General features: G+C 48.2%; 2 protein-coding genes and 1 long non-coding RNA gene across 4 annotated transcripts in view; 2 read left to right on the top strand and 1 right to left on the bottom strand.

Moving 5' to 3' along the window:
* The window catches only part of TOP1 (DNA topoisomerase I), a 100370-nt gene extending 93073 nt beyond the window's left edge, over window positions 1-7297 (top strand). The window contains exons 18-21 of the mRNA XM_044263033.1: window positions 699-826; window positions 4227-4321; window positions 4553-4702; window positions 6006-7297. Of these exons, the coding sequence (XP_044118968.1) occupies window positions 699-826; window positions 4227-4321; window positions 4553-4702; window positions 6006-6108 (476 nt within the window). The 3' untranslated portion in view covers window positions 6109-7297. The remainder of the gene's footprint in view (window positions 1-698; window positions 827-4226; window positions 4322-4552; window positions 4703-6005) is intronic.
* Window positions 7298-9465: 2168 nt separating this feature from the next.
* LOC122916076 lies at window positions 9466-16430 on the bottom strand. Its single transcript, XR_006386134.1, has 3 exons — window positions 15348-16430; window positions 13392-13520; window positions 9466-9585 (listed from the first exon to the last, which is right to left on the bottom strand). It is a non-coding gene; the product is annotated as an uncharacterized LOC122916076 (long non-coding RNA).
* A 705-nt stretch (window positions 16431-17135) lies between these two features.
* Window positions 17136-18634, top strand: part of PLCG1 (phospholipase C gamma 1) — a 36261-nt gene continuing 34762 nt past the window's right edge. For both annotated transcript variants that reach the window (XM_044263032.1, XM_044263031.1), the window contains exon 1: window positions 17136-17441. In XM_044263032.1, coding sequence (XP_044118967.1) covers window positions 17225-17441 — 217 coding nt within the window. In that variant the 5' untranslated portion in view covers window positions 17136-17224. The remainder of the gene's footprint in view (window positions 17442-18634) is intronic.

Below are 18634 nucleotides of genomic sequence, written 5' to 3'. Positions count from 1 at the left end.
CCCAGTATCGGGCTCTCTGCTTAGCAGGGAGCCTGCTTCCCCCTCTCTCTTTCTGTCTGCCTTTCTGCCTACTTGTGATCTATTTAAAAAGCAAAATAGCACATCCTTCCCCTGAGGTTACTGTCATTTTCCCCCTTAAGATAGTAGGCAGTATTCTCCTAAAAACTAAGTGCAGAAGACACAACCAAGATCCATAAGCTAGCTTTCCTAGAGCCCAGTCACTGCTAAATTCCCCTGTCCTCTGTAAGTATGTCAGATGCCTTAGAATATGAGTTGGAAAATCCAAAGGTATTTTGAGGGTTGGTGTTTGAGAGTGGGAGAAAGGATGCCATGTGACATTAAGTAAAATATTCCTCGTGCTTTTAAGTTTTCTTTGTAAAATAGGTAACTGCTTTGTGATTTTGAAATGTAAAGTTTGTGATCCTTTTGTCTTACTCTCCTCTACAGACCTTTTCTGTCCCTTTTCTGTCCATGTTTTCTTCAGGGTATATTGGGTGGCTAGGTGGGGGAGGCAGCCTTTGAGACAAATGGAAATTGACTCTTGACTCTTGGGTTTTGACTTTGTGTCTTGGGAGAACTTGATCATGAGAGCGAGATGAGGGCTGGCAAAGTCATGAGGAAGAAGAGCTGGGGAAGCATGTTGTGTGTTCTCGTGTATGCATACTGACTCTTTTACCCTCCTGTTTCTTTCTTCACAGCTGATGAGAACATCCCAGCAAAGATCCTGTCGTACAACCGTGCCAACCGAGCTGTTGCAATTCTTTGTAACCATCAGAGGGCACCACCCAAAACTTTTGAGAAGTCAATGATGAACTTGCAGTCTAAGGTACTGTAGGTCTGGATGGAGGGGTAGCAAAATTACGGGAACCCCATCTGTTGTGGATAGATAGTCTGCAAACAGGAGGCCTTCTGGGCTGGGATATGAGGCCAGTTCTAGGTCTGTTCTGAAAGAGGTCCATGCTAAGGATAAACAAATGGAAATATACTAGGAGTTACCCCTGATCAAGATACTGAGTATCAGGTACCCAGTTTAGGAAGTCTCCATTCTGCAAACAGAAATCCTGCAATGGCCACTTCCTGTTTTGAAAACCCAAGTTTGATGTACCTTTGAAATACTGCTAATTATTGTCTTTACTATAAATGAAGGTAAGGGATATACAGAGTCTTTACACTTCCTTGCTGTGGCCCAGAAATACAACCATTTCCAAATTAGATTGTTTCGAATTGAAAAGATGATGAAACCGTGATCTTTAATTGCACCCTTATCCTAGCACAACTATTTTTATTTTTACACATTCCACATGAATCATATTTTTATGTAGCTCATCATCAAACATCTGTTGAATACTGGCTTTGTGCCAGACTTGCTGCCCTAGAGGGAGAGACTGACATGCAAACAAGTAGATGCTGTTCCTCCTTTGCGTGCCTCTCCTCCCTATGATTCTGCCTGGTACTGTGCTTGTAAGCTACAAGGCACTAAACATTGGGTGGTTGGCATTTCTGTGTTAGCAATGGCTACATAACTAACCTGTTCTAGTGCCCTCACTCACAAGAGAATTTGCAATATTTCACTCTAGAGCAGACACACAGGGTTACAAAGGACCAATTATCTTGAAATAAACTTACCAAATAAATTCCAATGTCTGTGATGTGCTTCCTTATTAAGATCTTAAGGTGGGTCTGATAATGACTGTAAATCTCAAGCGTAGTAATGAATGTGTAAATGATACTTCAAGGTTTCTGCCGCAGTTACAGTGATAGGGAGATAACCATACAGATTGGTGGTAAAGTCCTAGGGATTACTGGTGTTACTATGGTTTGTTGCCCACACTGATAATTGAAGAAGAAATGGTGAGTTTCAGATAGAGGTTGGTGAATTTAGAGATGCAATTCTTTTCTGTCCACGTTCACAGAATTCTGTACAAGGACAAATGGAGTTAAAAATGGCCACTATAGGGGCACCTGGGTGGCTCAGTTGTTAAGCATCTGCCTTCAGCTCAGGTCATGATCCCAGGGTCTTGGGATCGAGCCCCACATAGGGCTCCCTGCTCAGCAGGAAGCCTGCTTCTCGATCTCCCACTCCCCCTGCTTGTGTTCCCTCTCTCGCTGTGTCTTCTATCAAATAAATAAATAAAATCTTGGGAAAAAAATGGCTACTATACATTGAGGCTACATACACATTCCCAGGTCCACCATATTTTTCCTTCTACTGAAATTTCTTCTAAGATAAATACCCAGTAGTAGTACATCTGGATCAGAAAATATCCACAACCTACAGTTGATCCTAAAGGAGCCATCTGGTTTTCATGAAGGGATGCACATGTGCAGAGTAAATTAATATACATCCCTAGACCTCTCAGAGCCTTCGACCATGTGGTTGGCAGGCCAGGAACCCTATAGACCACCCTTTCTAGCAGCTCCCATTTGCTGCCACTCTTTTATTTTTTATTTTATTTTATTTTTTTAAAATTTTATTTATTTATTTATTTTTTAAAGATTTTATTTATTTATTTGACAGAGAGCGATCACAAGTAGGCAGAGAGGCAGGCAGAGAGAGAGGAGGAAGCAGGCTCCCTGCTGAGCAGAGAGCCCGATGCGGGACTCGATCCCAGGACCCTGAGATCATGACCTGAGCCGAAGGCAGCGGCTTAACCCACTGAGCCACCCAGGCGCCCCACTGCCACTCTTTTAAATGATCATCTGGTATCATTTACTCTCCCTGTGTTATTATTCCAAGCCAGAAATGTAAAGCATGAATATTCAGGTGCTGTTTACCCAATTCAGGCTACCCCTTCCTAGAGCATGAGGAGTTATTTTGTCGATCTTACTCTGGAACCACTGTTTGGGCAGCCCAGGCTGCCTGCCAGACGAGCCCTCCAAGCCCAGGAACCCTCTCCTGTGTGCCCACAAAGCAAACACACGCCCTTGTTTGCCAAGTGAATCAATGGAGTCTTTGATGCTTTGAGAGAATTTGAAGCAGCCTGCCAGTTTAGCATCCACAGAAATGGTTAAAAGATTGTGGTCGGTTACATTTCTAGCCTGAGAAGAATCTGGCTAGTGGTGTCTGTGATGCTTTTGTGTACAGAATCCGTTCCTTAAGCTTGACTTTGGACAACATAGATGTTGGAAATAAGCCATTTATAGTAAAATGCATTTAATGATTCTCTCACAATGGTGGCCTCTGTTTCTAGTCGTAGGCTGTCTGTGTATACCTAACAAACAATTCTAGGCTGAGAGTAACAGCCCGATGTGTGTTGAATCAGGCAAATATTTATTTACTCTTCAGAGGTTCCCTTGACCTCGCAGGTTAGCAAGGCAATAGCACGTCTGAGGGTCTGCCCCCAGCAGCATGAGCTGAGTAGTTCAGGCTCTGGTTTATGGTGGTGTCTACTGCTGTCCTTAAGAAGGAACTGAGAACTTGGGTTTTCCAGAGGTATTTCAAGGGTTCTATACGCAAGAAAGACTGAAATTGTCCTTGTTTTCTTCCGTTATAGAAAGTGCTCCATAGCTAAAAATGTTTTCAGACCTCTTTCTGAGTGATAACTACAGTTTCCTTGCCATCTCGGCTCTCTCTTCTTTTAAAAACAGAATGCCAAAGCCAAGCCATGCCGTGTATAGGTTTGAACAGACTGGCTGAGCTATTTGCTTCCTGGGTATTTCAGTTGCCATTTTTAAGTCCCTTGGGTATTCCCTTCAGTGCATCCTTTTTTCTTGAGAAGCTCTCAGCTCCTTACCAGAATACTGGGAGAATCTGAGGAATGAGCTGGGTTCAGCAGGTGCAAGGATCCTGTTTCCGCTTCAAAAAGAGTTACCTCCTGTAGTATTCTTAGAATGGAGGCCACAACCTGCCCTAGCACAGGATATTGACCTCCCAGGTGTCTAAAGCCAAAGTGTCCTAGGAGTGAAAGATTAGCACATGCTCAGTCCCGGCACATTCCTTAACCTGAGCTTCTGGATTAAGGAGGGCCTGGGTCACTGCCTATACTTATTTCTTCACTTACTTCTTGAAGGGTCAGTGAAGAACACAAATGGCCAAATAGCAGTTGAATTCAGCAGTCACTGTACATGTACTCTGTGCCTCAAGAAATCACCGCTGAGGGTTTTTACCTGGCACACCATTGACAGCCTGCCTACCTAGTGGAGACAACTTGTAGGTTTCATCTCTGGTGGAACCTTTTTTCTTTTGGGGCTGATTTTCTTAAACCTTCATGTTCTTCCTTGCCTAGATTGATGCCAAGAAGGAACAATTAGCAGATGCCCGGAGAGACTTGAAAAGTGCTAAGGCTGACGCGAAGGTCCTGAAGGATGCAAAGACCAAGAAGTATGTACATGGTATTGTGCAGAGCTGGGGCTTGGTCAACAGAAAGATGGGGACAATATCAGGCCCCCAGGCCCCCAGGCCCCAGCCTCTTTAGGGTTTCCGAGTGGAATCTTTTGGAAATCTCTGTATTTAGGGTTTTCCTGCTTTTGCTGCCCCTCAATGGCAGGGTGGGGTCGTAGTGTTCTTCTCCAGAGGCTAGGCCTGGTGGTTGAATGACTTCTATTCTTCCAGGGTGGTAGAGTCAAAGAAGAAGGCTGTGCAGAGACTGGAGGAGCAGTTAATGAAGCTTGAAGTTCAGGCCACAGACCGAGAAGAGAATAAACAAATTGCTTTGGGAACCTCCAAACTCAATTATCTGGACCCGAGGATCACAGTGGCTTGGTAAGTACTGAGCCCTTCCTGAGTTCCTGCTGCTGGCTTGGAAAGGGTAACGGGGTGGTGGAGGGAGAGAAAGGGGGTTCAGGAGCACTGTAGGCCTTCACATGCCATTCCTGCACTTCACACTTTAAGTACTTTGGGAAACCCCTGCCTTTCAACTATGCATACTACAAATGCATTAGAACATCCTAATGGCCCTAAGTGGTCAATAATATTGCTATACTGCCTTGGAATGTATTTATGTCTGTTTATAAAAGCCAGTTGCAGCCCCTACCTTTATGGAACTTTAGGACAAGAATAGGAATTCTTAGCCTTCATTAAAGGAAAACTATAAAAGAGCCAGTCTGTCTACACTTGAACAAAACTTTTCAATAATTTTTTTTTTTTTTACAAGTGAAGGCAGAAAGGAACAAGCAGAAAAAAACAAAAATGAGAATATAGATCTCAGCAACCTACAGAAAGAGAGGAAGCTTATAACAAAGGCAGATAAATTCTCTATTATTTGTATCCCTTCTTAACCCACACAGTCACAAAATGACATCCAAAATAACTGGCTTTTATTTTTTTAAAAATGGTTATTGAATTGTTCTAAGCTTAGGTGGAAGAATCCATCTCTGTGCTCCTCTGGGCCAGGGGTTCTGCCCAGCTGTTGCACCCTTTTTGCTCTTTTTGCCCTGTTGGATGCTAGAGGTTCGGTTACTTAAGGGACAGTATGCGCAGCGGTTAAGAGCATGGACTCAAGCCAGACAGCTTGGGTTCGGGTTTCAGCTCTATGCTCTCCAGCTGCATGAGGCTGTAAGCAAATTACTGAATTCTCTCTCTCAGTTCTGTTCTTTTCTTTTTTCTCTTTCTTTTCTTTCTCTTTCTCTCTCTCTCTCTCTCTCTCTCTCTTTCTCTTTCTTTCTTTCTTTGACAGAGAGTACAAGCAGGGAGAGCAGCAGGGAAAGGGAGAAGCAGACTCCCTGCTGAGCAAGGAGCCCGATGTGGGACTCGATCCCAGGACCCTGAGATATGACCTGTGCCAAAGGCAGACGCTCTACCAACTGAGCCACCCAGGCGCCCTTTCTTAGTTTTTTCACATGCACCTTTTTGATTAGTACATCTGTAGTAGCAAGTAGCATCTACCTCAGAGGTCACTGTCATGATTTAAATGAGCTCATGATGCTCTTAGAACATGTCCGGCACACTTCTTAAAATTCATTCTCACCAGATGGGATGAAGAAGGAGGTACATTCAAACCCCCTACCCTGGGTCTGGGCTGTTGCTCGCTGAGACACTAATCCCTCTCTTTCTCCTTTGTGTGCAGGTGCAAGAAGTGGGGGGTCCCAATTGAGAAAATTTACAACAAAACCCAGCGGGAGAAGTTTGCTTGGGCTATCGACATGGCCGATGAGGACTACGAGTTCTAGCCAGTTTTGAGGGGCAGAGTTCTGTGAAAAGGAACAGCGTGGTTTGGGGAAGATGGATAAACTGTGAGCCTTGCTTACCCTCACACCTGAGGGAGAGAGGCAGCAAGTCTTAACAAACCAACATCTTTGAGAAAAGATAAACCTGGAGATATTATAAGGGAGAGCTGAGCCAGTTGTCCTATGGACAACTTATTTAAAAATATTTCAGATATCAAAATTCTAGCTGTATGATTTGTTTTGAATTTTGTTTTTATTTTCAAGAGAGCAAGTGGATGGGAATTTGTCAGAGTTCTGCCAGGCAAATTCACTGTTTCACTGAAGCATTTGGATTCTCTTAGCTACTGTATACGAAGTCCGATTATATTGGTGCGTTTTTACAGTTAGGGTTTTGCAATAACTTCTATATTTTAATAGAAATGAATTCCTAAACTCCCTCCCCTTTCCCCCATTTCAGGAATTTAAAATTAAGTAGAACAAAAACCCAGCGCACCTGTTAGTGAGAATTGTCACTATCTATTGTCATGGGAATCAATTTTCATTAAACTTGAAGCAGTCGTGACATCGGCAGTGTTTTGGTTCAGACACCTGTTCACAGAAAAGCATGATGGGAAAATATTTCCTGACTTGAGTGTTCCTTTTTAAATGTGAATTTTTATTTCTTTTTAATTATTTTAAAATATTTAAACCTTTTTCTTGATCTTAAAGATCGTGTAGATTGGGGTCGGGGAGGGACGAGGGGTTGAGTGAGTTTAAGGATAATGAAATAATCAGTGACTGAAACCATTTTCCCATCATCCTTTGTTCTGAGCATTCTCTGTACCCTTCAGATATCCATCTTTTTCATTTTAAAGCCAGTCTTTCACTTGAAAGATTTTATTGTGTAAAAAGTTCCACAAGTCAATAATTTAGAGGAAAATGAGTATTTGGTCCAAAAAAGGAAAAATAATCAAGAATTTAGGGCTTTTATTTTTTTCTTTTGTAATTGTGTAAAAAATGGGAAAAAAAACATAAAAAGCAGAATTTTAATGTGAAGACATTTTTTGCTATAATCATTAGTTTTAGAGGCATTGTTAGTTTAGTGTGTGTGCAGAGTCCATTTCCCACATCTTTCCTCAAGTATCTTCTATTTTTATCATGAATTCCCTTTTAATCAACTGTAGGTTATTTAAAATAAATTCCTACAACTTAACGGAAACCTAGTGTCTGCCTCTTTGTTAGCCAGGTCCCTGGCCTGACTGGGGCTACAGGACTGGGACTCCATGTGGGATGTGGTCTCACTGCTCAGCTCAGTAAAGGTGGCTCCCTCCCTCCCCAGGAGCTGGGGCTAGGCTGGGCCTGGAAGGGGCTGCACCTGTCCTTTGCTGTGGATGTGGGGAGGGGAGCCCAAGCCCACATCCTTCAATAAAAGCAAGCCCAGGAAGTGAGGAAGAGGAATGGTATAGGAAATCTATAAGAACAGGTGGGGTACAACAACTATTTGGAGCCTAGGATAGATAGTATGTATTGAGCAAGATGTAGTGAATGTATTTGGGAGGCAGACCTGCTGCTTTGTGTGTGTGCTGGCCACAAGCATCAGGGACCTTGTCTGGGTTTGCTTGTGTGGCTAAGCTTGCAGTCAGGATGGCAGGAATTAAGGATACCAAGCCAGTTTCAATCCAGTACTCAGTGGATCCCAGAGGCCCAAATGTAGACTCCCTATGTTAATCGGTTAATTACTCCCCAGGGCTCCTGTCCCCATGTTGGTAGGGTCCCTACAAAAATGGTTCAGGAAGAAGGATGAATTAATCCTGGCCAAACAGAGCAGGGGGCAGGAAGGCCAGTGGTCAGAATTGGTCACTTAGCCCTACACCCTCTGGCTTGCTAGCATGTACCAGGTATATTCTGGGAGGAGAGCCATCTCCTTGACAGTCTCAACTCCCAGGGACCAAGGGCTGGGCTGGTGTTGGCCCACTGAAGAGAACCCTGGAAGATCCTTCTTGGGAGTCTGCATTTCACTGGCCAGTGAGGGAGGGAGCATTTGCGCCAGGGGAAAAAGGAGGTTATGTGGCCATCAGTGCTTTGGAGCTGATGACAGCCAAGTTTTGTAAATTCTGTGGTGTTGAGGTAGCTACACCACTGAACATAAAGAATGACAACACAGAGGCTCATGAGATACTCAATCGATACACTTCATGGTTGAGGGGTGGGCGATAAGAATTTGGACCTGGGTTTGGGACTTGAGCAGGACTGTCCAAAACCAGGGGACAAACCTTGGTCCAGAACTAGAAATTAGGGACAGGAGTTCCTGCATGCGTAAGATTTTACTGATGAGGATAAACTCGAGCCTACCTTTCCCAGTAGGGATCGTCCTACAAGTCCTCTGAGGGCAGGTGCACAGCAACTAGATCTGGTCAAGAGCAGTTGTGAAGGGCACCCTTGGTGGTAGCAGGCTTGGGAGAGCAAACCAGAGGATGGAAGCTGACCTGGCCAGTGGGGATGAGGGAAGGGGTTGGACATGTAGGTGAGGGCCAGATGGGACAGGCCCTGAAAAATGATTGAGTCCGGAGTTGGGAGAAGACCCACCCCCTTGCTTATTCCTCCAGTAGGTTGTGTCCCTCCTCACACTTCCAGCCTTGTCCAGAAGCAGAAGCCTGATGTGCAGAGTCTGAAAAACTCCCTCCTAACAGGCTCTTCTGTGATGCTCGAGTCCAGCTCTGGGCAAAGTGGGATGGCTTCCGCATGCCAAGTATATCTGTGTGCTTGCTTGGCTCCTCTTTCCCTTACCCCCTGCATCTGCTCAGCAGCTCTTGTCCAGTCTCTGTCAAGTCCACCTTGGGCCTACATCACAGTAAAAAAAAAATGAAAAAAAAGGTCTCCCTACTCCCAGCTGTTTCCAGCCACCACCCCCTCCATCTCCCACTTCACATACAAGTGCCTGGAGTGAGTCATCCACTCTGCCGGGTCATTCCTCCACCCACTGCAACCAGCTTCTGTCCCACCTTGACCCCGAATCCCCCCTCCCCTCTGACCACAGTCGCCAACGAATGAGTGACCAGACCCATCAATGGGCTCTGCATTGTGTATCTTCTTTGTGGCACTGGACACTTAACCGCTCTTCCATTTAACAGCTCTACTGAAAACATTTTACATAAAATCCACCCATTCCAAGTGTATTTTTAGTAACTACTGAGGGCTATTGCCATCATCATAAATCAGTTTTAGTATATCATCCTCCCAGTAAGTTCCCTCATGCCCACTTAAAGTTAATCCCCACTCCAACCTCCAGCCTCCACTAATCTGCTTTCTCTATAAATTTGTCTTTTCCGGTGGACATGACAGACAACATGTGAACGCCACAACATGTGAGTACTCGCCTCTCCAAGCACTTCTCTGTAGCTTCCACGATGGCATCCTCTCCTGGTTCTACTCCTGTCTCTCTTAGGCTGCTTCATCTTGGTCATCTCCCCTCTCAGGTCCTGGCTGCTGTGGCTCTCTCCACTGCACAGAAGAAAGGGGCCTCGTGGATTTCATTTGCATGGAGGGCAACAACTCCCAGACCTCTGTCTCCAGCCTAGACCCCTTTCCTGAGCTCCAGACCCATGCTGGAGCTGGAAGGGAGGTCCCCAAGCTATTCACTCCAATCTCTGGAACGGAGCTCAGTACCAACTACTCCATGGCCACTGGGCTGTTTCACATCTCAGAGAGAGGCACCACCGTCTGCTCTGCCCCTCAGCCAGAGTCCAGGGCCACCACCAGCCTTCACTCCTTTCTTTCTCTTACTTCCACATCCAGTAAATTAGCAACTCTGAAATCACCTCCTAAATGCCACATACGCAAAAAGCTGTATAAAATTTTTTTTTTTTTTTAAACTCAGAAAAGAGTTTACTTATATTTTGGTCTTTCTTTACAAAATCCCTCATATAATGGGATACTCTCTCAACTTGTTTTGAACCAAAAAGCACTTTTTGGAGAAAAGACATTACCCTGAAATGACCTCTCAAGCTAGTTTTGGACGATTATAAGTAGTCCCCTGACAAAATGTGTAAACAAGGAGGCAGAGAAATTTACCACAGACTTAGTAATTATTTCTCACAATCCCAAGTATTACATATAAACAAATCTCTTAAAGGTCACTTTAATAGCAAGACAACATTGATTTTTTTTTTTTTAAGGCTTGGCAATGGTATGCTACATATAGATACACGTGTGTGTGTGTATTTTAACGGTTTCAGGAAAACATACTTACTACAGACTTAACGTTTGTGTCAAAATATGGAAGGTGTTGGTGGAGTCTGACATGAAGCCAGAGTGGCCATCAGCTCAAAATTGAAGCTGGCTGATGGGTACGAGGAAGTTCACTATACTATCCTGTCCACACTTACATATATTTGAAATTCTCCATAAAATTTTTAGTGCAATACAGTAAGTAGTTATTATGCAGATCATTAATAGATACCTATGGGAGAAATGAAAGCTGTGTTAACGTTACACAAAAGGTCATTCTGCTTCGATTAAAATTTGGCATCAGATACTGACTTGGTAAGTATTGTCTCTTCAACAACACAGAAGAGTCTCAAAAACATGCTGAATGTAGACCACGGTTACATACTCCTTGGTTCCATTTTATGTGAAATTCTAGGATAGGCAAAAACTACTTTGTAGTGACGGAAAGTATGTTAGTGGTTGCTGGACGGGAGGGCAGGGGAGACTGACCATAAAGGGGCACCGAGAAACTTCAGGGTGATGGAAGTGCTTTGTACCTTGATTGCGTGGAGGTTACACGACAGTATTACATTAATCAAAGCTCACCACACTTTACACTTAAAAAGGGGTCCACTTTTTTTTTTTGTATGTAAGTTATTCCTCAATCAAGCTGATTTTTCAAAACTACTCTCAAAACAACTTAGAAAGCACTGAAGGCGATGTGCTTTCAGAAATTTATATTAGATGACTCAAAGTAGTTCTCAAAGTAGTAGGGGATAACTACATAGAAATCAAAGATTCGTAGAGAGCTTGACCATAAGTTTATTACTGCAAAGGTGAGATTGGGAAAAATACATATTCATAAATTAATATGCTGCTTTCAATATGTGATTTAGAATATGTTCATGTAACTAAATAAGCTGTCATACTGGCCATCTGAATCATGTGTCTCTAAGAATGTTTCTATTTTAGTTGCCAAGAAGCCTCAAAACATCTGGAGTGCCCTTACTGCAAAAACAAGCGATCACCTTATACTGGGTGGGAGTTTCCTTATCTCTAGGCGTATACATGCTCTCTCGCTTAGCTCTGCTCTCACAGCCACCAATACATGTCTCTTCTCAGTGCTCCAGGAGCCCTTAGCACAGCCGGCTGTCATCTGTTGACAAATTTCTGTTGGCATTTCTTTACCCAAAAGTGGAGTGAGAACTTGGTCTGATTCATCTCCACTGTTACCACTATAGAGGAGCATCAGGAGAGTTTGTTGGAAGAAAGGAAGAGACTCAGTCGGTTAAGTGCCTGCCTTCAGCTCAGGTCATGATGCCAGAGTCCTGGGATCGAGCCCCACATTGGGCTCCCTGTTCAGCAGAAAGCCTGCTTCTCCCTCTCCCTTTCCCTCTGCCCCTCCCCATTGCGTGCTCGCTCACTCTCTCTCTCTCTTTCAAATAAATAAGTGAAATCTTAAAAAAAAAAAAAAAAAGGAAGAGGAACAAGAAACATGAGATCCAGCAACTAAGTTGGAGCCATAGATAGATATTGGGGCCAGAGGTCAAGAATCTGAACTGCAGGTTGTGGGGTGGAGCTCAAGTTACACTGAGGTGAGGATTAAGTACCAGCTGTATACAGAGGTACAGGTTAGCAGGCTCAGACTCAGAGATGAGCTGGTCAGACACCTAAAATAAGAAACTACCAAGCAAAAATTTTAAAGAACAGCTTTAAAGAAAAAGGATAGAGTTTTATGTGAGGAAACAAGACTATAAGTCTATAACTCTGCCTACTTTCAGTTGTGGAAGGGGCTTCATTGAGCTACACTTTTATATTATCCCTTCTATATTTATGCAAGGTCATTACAAGGATTCAATGAAAACTGCATATCTGTTGGGAACATTCTCCACTATCTCAATCAAATAAGTGTCCATATGAGAAACTTATTTTATAATTTCACCCCAGGAAAATGTTTCTCCCCCGGGGAATCAGTTAACAGAATAAGAAGTTTTTGCTTTGGCTACCAGGAAGCTCAGTTACATTTGATTCTCAGTGACAGCAGTCGTGTTAACCCTTACTAACCATATTCTATTCCTCCTCCTTATATAACCTATTCCAATTCTACAGTGCAATATTTTTGTTCTTTGGTTTAAATGCTCTAAACGTTCCTAAAGGACTGGAAAGGAATATATTTGAGGTGGGCACAGCCATGTGCCACTGAGATTCTCTTTCAAGGAAGCACTTGTCACCCCCATTGCTGGGAGACCCATCAGCCCTCAAAGATCGTCTCGGTTCCAGACAGCCATGTGACCGAGGCTGCGTTCTTCCCGGGGCTAACTGAAGTGGGACTCTGAAGGCCCAGCCATTTCGAGGCAGCACTAGACAACAGAGCTCCCTGGACGTCGGCTGAGGCTGTCACCAGGGCTTTGCCACAGCTTAACTTCTCCCTGTGCTCCCTCCCTTTCCGCCTCTCTCTCTCACAGTGTTGATCCCAAGAGCCCTCCCTATCAAAGGTGCTGCATGCTAGCCTCTGCACTCAGAGTCTGCTTCCAAAGAGCCTAATCTGTGACATTTAACCAAATACAGATGGTCTCCGATTTATGACAGTTTGACTCACGATTTTTCAGCTTAACGATCGTGCAAAAGTGATATGCCCTCAGTAGAAACTGTACTTTGGATTTTGATCTTTTCCCGGCTAGCCATATGCAGCGTGAGCCTCTCTTGCGATGCTGGGCAGCGGCCATGACTCCCAGTCAGCTGTGTAATCAGCTACTGTAACCCCTACGCTTACAACCCTGCACCCATACGACAATTCTGTTTTTCACTTTTACTACAGTATTCAGGAAACTTCATGAGACATTCAACACCTTATTATATAGAACAGGCTTTGTGTTAGGTGATTTTTATCCAACCAGAGGCTAATGTTAGTGTTCTTAGTACATTTAAGGTAGGCTAGGCACAGTAAATGCTTTTCAACTTATCGTATTTTCAAATTATGACGGGTTTATTGGCATGTAACCCCATCGTAAGGCAAGGAAGAGCTAGAACTAAAAATAGAAAACACATCAGGTAGGGGTATTATGGAAGCGGGTGAGAACACACAGTGAAATAGTTCATACCTACACGGGAGGCAACGTTAGCATTGACACTGGAGCCAGGCTGCCTGGGTTCGAATCCCATCTCTGCCATCTCTCAGCTGTGTGTCCATAAACACGTCTCTCAATCTCTCTGTGCCTCAGTTTTTTCATCTATAGGTTGGGAATAGTAAGAGAACTTAGAATGCTATCATAAGTAAATGAGCCAACGTGGGTAAAGCAGTTATATAGGACTTACTCTATGCCAAGTGCCGTTCTAAGTGTTCGATAAATAAACACCTAAGAGGTCAGGCCCTATGAGGCCAAAGGGGCATCTGAGCTGGGACCCTTACCCAGAACACGGGCACACCCAGGTACGGTGTGGGCTGGGGCATGTTGAAGCACGAGCGCTGACAGAAATAGGCCCAAGCAGGGCTAGCCTGGGTGATGTCAGGGCGTGTATCTTGTGTAGGTTCTGGGCTGCTCCCTCCAAGCCAGCGCAGCTGCACACATTGCCAGGAACACCCACGTACCCATATATATGCTGAGCTGGGGGAAGCCCAAACCAGCCACACCCCTCTGCATGGCCTGCTTTTCCTGAATCTCTTTTGGTGGAGGGAGGCACCTGAGGCCTGAGAAGCTAGCTCAGAAATCCCAGAAGGAAACGGGGCCTTTTTTTCTGATGAAGGGCCTGGCAGCAGACTGAAAACATGAGCTCCTGTTGACAGAGCTTTCTGGAGCCCCTAGGGGCCTGCCTGGCCCTGGAGGCAAAGGCAAAAGCAAGAAAGCATGGTCTGAGTGCTAGGAAGCTCTCAGAAAATGGAGAAAGAGATTTTAAAAGTGTATTACAAAAAAAAAAAAAAAGTGTATCACAGCTACCCAAGTCAACACAAGAAGCTCAACGAGGAATATAGCACTTAGGAGGGGGTGTCAAGGACAAATGGACGAGAACAGATAAACCGAGAGAGGCCCCATTCTGTCCCCACCTGTCCCTGGCTTCATCATCTGAGGTGCTACCCCTCAGTTTAACTCTAGCCTTTTCATTCCTACACTCCTCAAGCTCTCTCTGGCCTTTGTACATGTTGTTACCTCTGCCTGGAAAGTACCTTCGTCCAACCCACCTCTAATAATTCACCTGACCAGCTACTCACATCCTGTAGACCTCTGTTGAGTTCTAGAGAGGCCTTCTTTTCTACTAAGAGAGAGCTAAAATAGGTGTCCCTCGTGTTTTATCTCGTAGCCCTCTGTGTTCTTCCTCCCTATCTGCCATCACAATCGTCCCTACATAACACTGTTTATCGTTTAATGCCTGAATTCCTGGACGGTTAGTGCTGGATTTCTCTTTTTCTTCCAACCCAGGACACGATGGCCCAGCACAGGGCAGCTCAGGGACAGTCCAAGCCATACTCTACGAGCATTCCCTGTGCCTAGAGCCAGCCATGCCCAGGGCCTCCCCTCACTGGTACTGACTAGCGAGCTAGCCTCTGTGCCCGATGACTGCTGACCACCAGGACCTATTTAAGGCTCTCTTGTGAAGCAAAAAAAAAAATGCATGGACTCAAGACAAACTGGGTTCAAATTCCCACTCGTTACTTATGTGGCCTCGGGGCAAGCTGCAGAAATTATCTGAATCTCAGGTTCCTCATCAGTAAACTGGGGACAATAATCCCTGATTAGATGGTAATTATGAGGATCAGGTGTGACCACACTTGTAAGCCTTGTAGTGCTAGGCCAGGCCCTGGGTCGACTTTAGTGCCCTCCCTCCCACTTTAAAGGGTGGGCACTAGGTGGCAGTCCACCTCGGATCACTCCACCTCCCCCAGGTGGTTGAAGCCAACAAAAGGCTCAGCTTCCTGCTGGATTCTCAGCTGCCTAGGGGCCACACTTGAGGGACTCCAGATACAACCCCACACGTTACCACTGCAGCAAGACAAAGTCAGAGGCAGCCCTGGACACAAGTCACCACCCAGCTGGGGTGGGGGGTTCTAAGCACACACTCACCTGGATCTTTCTCTGGCATCAGCTGGGTGCACGGCCAGGCCTCTGGGCTCTCAAGTTGTCCTGCTTTGCCTGACTCAACATCTGTCAGACCAGCTCCCCTGTGACCACGGGTGTCTTCAGTTTGTCTGTGATGGGGGTGGCTACACTTCAGGTGCAAGTCCAGGGAATGGCTTCAGGAAGACAGAGTATGAATTATTCAAATAACCACTAAAAGGCCTTGTGGCTGCAGCATGGAGAGTGAAGGGGAGGTGGTGAGAGACAAAGTGGGAGAGAGAGAAAGGGGCCCGAGCATACAGGACCAGCTGGGACAGGAGGGCCTGTGGATTTTAAGTGCAGTGGGAAGTCGTGGAGGGTTTGAGGCGGAAGGTAGGGGACCACGATTTAATTTCTTTTTAAAGATTAAAGCATGAAGAATAGATGCAGTTCAAATCAGGGAGAATAAATAGTCTGGATGAGAAAAGATGGACGTCAGGCTTGTGGGTGGAGTGGAGGTAGCCAAGGGTAGAGCTAAAAGGCCTTGCTAGATTGCTGGGCGGTGGAGGCCGTCAGGGGAATCAAGGATACCTCCAAGGGTCTTGGCCCAGGCGCCTTAGAAGACTTAATGCCACGTTCCGAGAAAGGGAGGACTGTGGGAAGAGCGGTTTGAGGAGGGAGGGGAGAGGCTGGTGTTAAATGGGGGGCGTGGAGCAGCGGGAGGCAGGGAATACAGACTTGGTGCTACGGCTGAAGCCATGGGAAAGGTCGCCTTAGGAACTGGCTCGGGACCCAGCCCAGAGGAAGAGAAACTTCTGGGACCCAAAGGCAGAGGCCTGAGACGCAGGAGAAAAACACGGGGACTTAGGCCACGAAAACCAAAGCTCCGGAAAGCGTTTGCAAGAGGGGCGCGTGGAGGCGGAGCGTGGGGTGGGGCGGGCAGTGGCTGATGAGAAGCAGAGATGGAGGCCACCGGGGGCCACAGGTCTAAAGGCCCTCCAGGGAGGCTCAGGTCTGGGGGCTTCTCCGAATGACGGGTCCACCGAAAGTCACACTGGCCACAGAGGCAAGACAGACGTGAGTCCGGCCGTCGCAGGAGCGGCCTGAGGGCCAGCCCTGCGCGGCCAAAAGGGAGGGGCGGGACAGGCCTGCTGTCCATCAGAGCCCGCCGGCCAATCCGCAGGCTGCTCCGCCCCCGCCCCTCCCGAGGAGGGCGCGCAGAGGACCCGCCGCCGCAGCCGCCGCCGCCGCCGCCGCCGCTGCCGCCGCCGCGGGTGTGAGGCGGCCCGGCCTGGCCTGGCTGGCTCCCTCCGCCGGGCAGCCCGCCCAGGTAACCGGGTTTGGCCGGCGGGCCTGGGGGCGCTCTGCACCCTCGCCTCTTCTCCCGGACGCCGCGCGGGGAGCGGGGTTGAGGAAACGGCTGCGGCGGGGCCTGTGCGGGACAGTGGGCTGAGCGGCCGCCTGTGCGTGTGCGACTGACTGACGGGCCGGCGCGGGGCTGCCGCGCGTGACGGGGCCAGCCGGGGCAGCGTGGGCTTGAAGCTCTGCGGGACGGAGGGACGGGCTCATTGACCGCGAGCGGCGCGCGCGCTCCCGCCGCCATTGCGCCCCGCGCCCCGGCCCGGGGCCTGTCTGGGGGTCGCGGGGCGCAGGCGCGGCGGGCGGGGGTCCTCTCCACGGGCGCGCGGGCGCCTTTGTTCCCTGCGCGCGGGCCGGGGCGGGGCCTGCAGAGCCTCCCCGCCCCCCGCTCAGGCCCCGCCCCGTCTCCGCCCGCAGGAGCCGCCGCCGGGCCCGCTCGCCGGCCGCCTCTGCCGCCGCCGCTTGCTCCCGCCGGCCCGGCCTGCGCCGCGGCGGCGCCGCTTGCTGCCACCCTCTCTTCCACCTCCACCCCCAGTGCAGAAGCCATGGCGGGCGCTGCGTCCCCCTGCGCCAATGGCTGCGGGCCCGGCGCGCCCTCGGACGCCGAGGTGCTGCACCTCTGCCGCAGCCTCGAGGTGGGCACCGTCATGACTTTGTTCTACTCCAAGAAGTCGCAGCGACCGGAGCGGAAGACCTTCCAGGTCAAGCTGGAAACGCGGCAGATCACGTGGAGCCGTGGAGCCGACAAGATCGAGGGGGCCAGTAAGTGCGCCCCCTTCCCCGGGCCCGCTGCGCGCGGGGGCCGCGGGAGTCCGCGCCGGGCTCCGGTGCGCCCCGGCTGCTGCTGGAGTGACTTGGGTAAACTTTCGGGCCCTCCCCCACAGCCTCCGGCCCCGCCTCCGTCTCTGCCCCGGTGGTCACCGGGGGCGGGGGGCATCCGGGTCCTCAGTCACCTGACAGGACACCCCCTCCCCCAGCCTGGGAAGGGGGGAGTGTTCCAGGCGCTTTGCCCAGAGGCCTAAAAATCTTAGCCGGTTGGAGACCGGCGGGGCGGGCATCGGGTCTCCCCAGCCCGGGGAGTAATGTTGACGGAGGCCAGGGAATCCCGGGCGGGTCAACCCACCGAGCCCCAGAAGCAGGGGCCGGCCCAGACGGTCACCGCCCGTGATCACCTTTTTTCCCATGGTGAAACTTTCTGGGCCCCCCGGGTTGGTTTCATTTGTTAAGGAACCTTTGCGTTCCCTGAGTAGAACTTAGATGTTGGGGTAGGGTTGGTTTTGGATCAGAGTCAGGCCTACTCATCTGTCTCTTGGGGAGTGAGTGGAAGGTGGTCCTGTTTGGTTTGGAAAAGCCCAAGAAAAGGCAGTGGCTTTTTCCCCCGCTGCTTTTGTCTTGAAGCTGAATTTTAGAGGTCTGCGTGGGTGGGCAGACACTCAGAGCCAGGACAGGGACTCTTGGTAAAGGGGCCAGGCTCCCTTTGCCCTTGGAAGCACATTCCCAAGAGCTTGGCCCAGAAGAGCCAGCTTCAGTGCCTTAGAGTCAGGTACTTTTTTCAAGAGTGTGCAGCCAGTTTGGGGTCCCGGTCTAGCCCTTAATGTCCTGCGCTCTGTGTTCCATGGCTGCAGGGAGCCGGGAGTAGCTACTTTTGGTTTCCTGCCTCTTTGCCTTCTCAGGCCTGAGCTTGGCTGCTTTGGGACAGGTCTCAGTTGGGAGGAGGGAGTTGGGGGATTTTGAAAAACCCCAGATCTTTCAGTGTTATGCCACTTAGTGCATGCATGTGCTGTGGCCGGATGGGCACCCAGCTCTGCCCTCCATTCCTCCACACTAGGTGTGAGAGGTAGTGTGTCTGCAACCCTAAGTTGTGGGTTGCTTCCTGCAAGGACTCCCCTAGAGACAGGTGTTAGAGCCAGGGTTAGAATCAGATCCTTGTGGAGGAGGGGCATCAGGAAGTGACA

The sequence above is a fragment of the Neovison vison genome, chromosome 8 (assembly GCF_020171115.1).
Source record: "Neovison vison isolate M4711 chromosome 8, ASM_NN_V1, whole genome shotgun sequence".
In the NCBI taxonomy this organism is placed as follows: Eukaryota; Metazoa; Chordata; class Mammalia; order Carnivora; family Mustelidae; genus Neogale; species Neogale vison.
The sequence above is the reverse complement of the archived record's forward strand: the minus strand, read 5'-3'. Positions and strand labels throughout refer to the sequence as shown.